The sequence below is a fragment of the Trichechus manatus genome, unplaced genomic scaffold, assembly GCF_000243295.1.
Source record: "Trichechus manatus latirostris isolate Lorelei unplaced genomic scaffold, TriManLat1.0 scaffold00117, whole genome shotgun sequence".
NCBI lineage: Eukaryota > Metazoa > Chordata > Mammalia > Sirenia > Trichechidae > Trichechus > Trichechus manatus.
Genome location: NW_004444053.1, coordinates 4148252 through 4154251, shown reverse-complemented (window position 1 = coordinate 4154251; position 6000 = coordinate 4148252). Strand labels below are relative to the sequence as shown.

Here is a 6000-nt window from a genome sequence, read left to right as displayed (position 1 = left end):
ATTGTTGATTCTCTGTTTGGCTTAGTTTTTCAGATCTTTGTTGTGGAGGGACGGCGTGGTGCTTCTGCCTAGAGCGCCATCTTGCCGGAGTCCTCTTCATTTATGATTTTATCTTCTTACATACTGATTCATGTAAACTAGGAGTTTCATTTCCATTTTTACTCTGTATATATGTATTATTTTAAAGAACATTATTTTAAGTTCATCCAGTGGAGTCTAAAACCAAAATGAAAGTGCTTCATGACATCGTATGAAAATCGTGAAATGTAACAAGTTAGACCCAGATTTTTTAGTCATCCAATCTCTGAGAAATGTCAAAAAGTAAATACCATCAAATACTGATTACTTTGGAAGTTGCTACTTTCCCTCGCTGTTGTTCTTAGTTGCCATAGTGTTGATCTGACTTGTGGCAACCCCATGTGTGCAGAGTAGGAATGCTCCATAGCATTTTCAAGGCTGTGATCTTTCAGAAGCAGATCGCCAGGCACCTCTGGGTGGATTCAAACTACCAAACTTTTGGTTAGTAGTCGAGTGCTTAACTGTTTGCACAACTCGGGGACTTCCTTTCCCCTACTAGGAAGCTAAAATTGAGAAGTGATCAGCTATGCCATTGACATCATCTTGGTACCATTTGTTTCTTTGCTAAAGTAAACATATTTGCATCAAGTTTAAACATCTTTTCCCACTATCCCATGTCAGTAAGTGTTGAAAGGAAAGCAAAAGTTTAAATTAAACAATCTGCCTTTCCCCAGTTGACACAAGAATAAATCATGTCAGATACTCATATTCCCTAACTCCTTGCATCTTGACCTGGATACTAACTTAGCAGATTATTAAGGTCAAAGTATCAAAATATTATTCCTTAAAAAAGACCGTGTTTGTGCTTATTTAGAGGTCACAGCTTCACAATGAGCCTTGTCCACTAAAAGGACTCCTTATATTTGTTTGAAAAGAACATGCTGCCCCTTTTCCAACAAAAACATGCAAGCACAAGGCTGTTTCCTTTCCCAGGTCCATGGGTGTGCATACGGGCTCTGTCTGACCAGCATCCGTGTGGTCAGCTTCCATTCTGCAGGGAGAGACAAGACAGCCAGATTACTAACTAAGCTTCTGAAACATTATGCGATCAAAGTTAGCCTCACCACGAGGCGAGCGGGAGGGATTGCTCTGGACCACACTGGAGGAGAGTGGAAGTCTATGGCCCATCCGAAAAAAAAAAAAATAAAGGATTTTTTTGCTACATGAGACAAATGGAACAAATAAGTCATGGTTAAGAGCAGGGAGTTTGGTGTCATATAGAGCTGGCTGGGCCTAAGTCCCAGCTCTGTCTCTTACCAGCTGTGTGACCTGGACAACTTATCTACCTCTTCAAGCCTCAGTCTCCACAACTGTGAAAACAAGGCTAATAATAGTACTTACCTCCTAGAATCATTGTGAATCAAAACAAGACAAATGTTTCTAAAGCGTTTAGCAAAAAGACTGGCCATCTCAGAATAAGCACTTGGTGAATTCGTCAGTAAAACTGATTTAGAAATAGTCAAAGTAAACGACCTACACATACAAACAGCCATGGCCATCATCTCCAGACTCCAAAGTCCTTTATGGTGCAGCTGATGTCCAGACAATTCTGCTCCAGTGGGTGCCCTATCTGATCCCATCTTCTCTACTGCCAGGGTCTGAACTCAGAGGCACATGGCACACCGGGAAGGTTGAATGTGAAGTGGACCTCAGCTCTACACTATGTGTATTCTTTTTTTTTGGCTTTAACAAACAAATTTATTTTCTCACAGTTTAGGAGGCTAGAAGTCTAATTTCAGGATGTCAGCTCTAGAGAAAGGCTTTCTGTCTCTGTCAGCTCCAGAGGGAAGTCCTTGTCTCTTTTGAGCTTCTACTCCTGGGCAATCTTCATGTGGTCTTGGCATGTATCTTCCCCATCTCTGCTTCCTGACTTGCTTGGTTAATCTCTTTTATATCTTAAAAGATTGACTTAAAGCACACCTAAAACTAATGCTATCTCATTAAGATAAAGAAAACCCATTCCCAAATGGTTTTACAACCATATGTATAGGAGTTAAAAGTTACAACACATATTTTTGGAGGACACAGTTCAATCCATAACATTATACCCTTTGGCCTCCCAAAATTCATGTCCTTCCCACATGCAAAACACATTCACCCCCATCATATCATCCCAAATTCTCAGATCAACTCCAAGTTGTTCTCATCTTCTGAGGTGTATTCTTAATATTATGATTCTAAGTAGGTTGACAGCCTTGCCCCAAAGCCTAACATTTTCTCAAATAATGTATCTTTTGTCAGATTAAAATGGGCTCTAAATTCCAAACAAACAAATTGGAATAAAACCTGTTTGCCAATTAGAACTTTATATCTTCAGTAGGGCTGACAGCAATTTTATTGTGTGTGTTAAGGCTATTTTAACAACTAAATGAAGTGCTTCAAAATATACTGAATACATTATATTAAAGCTTGTTATTACTACTAGTATCACAAAATTAGAATTTAGGGGCACTTAAGTGCACTAAAGCAAGCATGTGATATGTATTATCTTGTTTGATTCTCACATTATCCTATGAAGTTAAGTAACATGCCCAAGTTGCTCACACATTAAGTAGAGGAACTCTAGAGCCCAAGGTTTTGGCCCCTACACTATACTGTCTTTGTCTATACGGCATGAAAGGAAAAAAGTGGGGGTTCTCTCAGCTACAAGGGGATCATATTCTTCTTAAATCCCTTTTAGATCAAGGTAAATTCTGAACTATGTACAAAATTACATAAAGGGATCCTACTCTGCTTATTTTTAAACCAAACATAAGCATGCATTTCCTTACTACATTAATTTTCATTGCAGAGAATCAGTAAATAACCCCAAGATCACAAATAGCATGATCCTTCATCAGTCATCTGGGTGTCAACTGTTCATCTGTGACACTCTAAAAGAAATGTCTTCTTAATCACCAAAGTGCGATATCAGTACTGTCAGTGAGTGGGAGATTAGATGGTGGTAGGAAGGTGAAATGCCAAGTGGGATAAATCAACAGTTGCCTATCCATTCTGAATATCTTAAAGCAGGCTTTCAAGCAATACTCTTGGCTGAGCCATATGACTTTAACCTGACTTAAGTGACAATGACACAGAACTATGTGACCTCAATGTTTTCAAGGACTTTGCCTCCTCATCAAGCTGCAGTTGAATAACTTACCCCAACAAATTTCCTGAGAAATTCCTGAGAGGCCTGGACATCTGGGTTGGAGAGTTCAATGAAATTTCCCATCATACCCTCTTCTGTAGCTGGTACTTCCTGGTAGAAGAGTTTAGCTCTGGCGTAGAACTGCATCTCACCATTGATAACTTGGCTTGTCAAAGCATACAGTTTCACTGCAAATGAAATATTACTAATATTTTTTTGATATTCATATGTCAGAACAAGCTCAATCTTATCAGGCACTGAATTTCCTCCTGAAAGTTCATAAGTTGTGCTGTGGAAGAAAGGGTATTGGGTTTGAAATCAAAACTTACTTGCTATGTGATCTTGGGAAAACTTCCTAACTCCTTTGGTCTTCACAGATCACATCTATAAATCACAATCATGTGGCACTTCTACCATTTAATAACCCTATAGTTAATAAACTATAGTTTATCACTGTATAATACAATGTTTAATAGTTTTTGCTACAATAGAACAAAGAACACCATCAATTTCATGATAAGTTTTATCTTCAAGCTTCAAATACTTGGTAAGAATTTTCTAATTAATCCTTGTTTTTAATTATAAGGTAGACTAACGGTAGATATTTTTTCTTCTATCCTCAAGAAACACATACCCAAATATCTTTGTACTAACTTTACAAAAATGTACTTGAGCTCTATCTTCTTTAAATAAAATAATAAAAAGAGTATTATGGACTGAATTGTGTCCTCCTAAAATATGTGTTGGAATCCTAACCCCTATAGCTGTGAAGGAGCCCTGATTGCACAGTGGTTAAGTGCTACAACTGCTAACTAAAAGGTCGGCAGTTGGAATTCACCAGCCGCTCCTTGGAAACCCTATGGGGCAGTTCTGCTCTGTCCTATAGGGTCACTATGAGTTGGAATTGACTCGACGGCACACAACAACGAGACAAAGAGATACAATATTTACTGAGCAGCTATTTTGTACCAGATAGTGTACTAGGTACATTCACATGTAGTATGTCATTTCATTATTTCAGAACCTCGATGGCATATTGTTTTAGGACATTTCCTTTTAGCAAAACTTGTGTTCCAACTTCTGAGGGGTAAAAGAAGAATGCATTTAAATGTGTTTTGTAAACCAAAATGTACCATTCAGATATAAATATTTTCACAGAGAACATTCAGGGGGAAAAATAGAAAGTGAATGAAAGGAAGGAACATCTGGTTCAAGATCATAGACTGAGCACATGCATTTGTCTTCCTTCCTTCCCTGAAAATTATCACAATAGACTAAATGCATAACAGTGAAAAAAATGAGAGGAAATTACCAATGGATTTGTGATTTCAACAAATTTCTGTAAGACAAAAAGAAACATATGGAACAAAGGTGAAGAAGCTGCTTCCTAGAATAGTTACAGGAAGAAGTTACTTTCCAAACATAGAGCCAATAGGGAAGAAGTGTAGGAATGAGAATGGGAGCCAAAAAGTAACAGAGTTAGTCAAAAGTCTGTCTATACAACAACCAGGTGAGAATAAAAGTGGACCCTCCTTGCACAGCAGCAGACAACACAGTAGTAATCTTAGTTGTGGGGAGAGGAGTCTCTTTAAAAAATTTAAACAAATTGCCTGGGGAGAACTATACAAGTGTGAATGTTGGGATCCCAGAACACTACTCACTCTGACATAGAGAGAACTCCAAGCTCCTCAACTGCTCATACTCATCAGAGCCTGGTAAGGTCTACCTGCATATGTGAAGCTTCTTGTCATCCTTCTCTACTCACAGGAAAGGTATATAACAGAGAAAACCTTCTTCAGTTACCTGGGATCATTGACCCTGTCCTTTATTCCTTAATATGGACAATTATCTTCAAACATATGAGGGAAAAATAGCAGCTTGAAAGAAGAAATACAAGACAAACAATCACATCTGACCCCTAAGGAAATATAAATAATTCAGAAGATGGATGAGAATTTAAAACAAAACCAAAAAACACTCATATTTCCTTAGAGAGATATAAGTACTACTGCATTCATAAATCAAAGGTAAAATACCAAGAAAATAATAATTAATAGAATAATGAAGAATTCTTAAAAATTAAAGGTATGATTACCAAAAACTTTGGAATATAAGTTAAGTGAATTTACCAAAACATAAAACAAAAAAAGGCAGATATGCAAAATAAGACTGAAAGGATTAGAACTTTAGAGACTTAATTCAAGAGGTGCAACATTAAGCTAATTAAAGGATTCAGAGAGAGAGAGAGAGAGAGATGAGAAAAATGAGAGAAGAGAACTATTAAAGAAATAATAGAAGAAATTTCTCAGAGCTGAAAAGAAATTGTAAGATCAACAAGTGTTGAGCAACGTGGATTAAAAAATAAATAAATAAAAGCCATACTTACACATATCCATAGGAAATTTCAAAACACAAGAGTAATGAGATTTTAAAGGAAAAAAGTGTTTGACCTTCAAACAGGGTTGTCAGATTTAACAAATAAAAGTAGATATTTAAAGAATAATTTATTAGTATGAGTATTATGTTGTTGTTAGGTCAGTCGAGTCCATTCCAACTCATAGTGACCCTATGTACAACAGAATGAAACACTGTCCAGATCTGCACCATCCTCACAATCATTGTTATGCTTGAGCCCATTGTTGCAGCCACTGTGCCAATCCATCTCATTGAGGGTCTTCCTTTTTTTCACTGACCCTGTACTTTACCAAGCATGATGTCCTTCTCCAGGGAGTGGTCCCTCTTGAAAACTTGTCCAAAGTACATGAGATGAAGTCTCACCATCCTTGCTTCCA

The 6000-nt window shown here is 37.4% G+C and overlaps 1 protein-coding gene across 1 annotated transcript in view; it reads right to left on the bottom strand.

Moving 5' to 3' along the window:
- NTMT2 (N-terminal Xaa-Pro-Lys N-methyltransferase 2) overlaps positions 1-6000 on the bottom strand; it is a 37718-nt gene that overhangs the window by 14133 nt on the left and 17585 nt on the right. The window contains exon 2 of the mRNA XM_004384100.1: positions 3221-3396. Within this exon, the coding sequence (XP_004384157.1) occupies positions 3221-3396 (176 nt within the window). The remainder of the gene's footprint in view (positions 1-3220; positions 3397-6000) is intronic.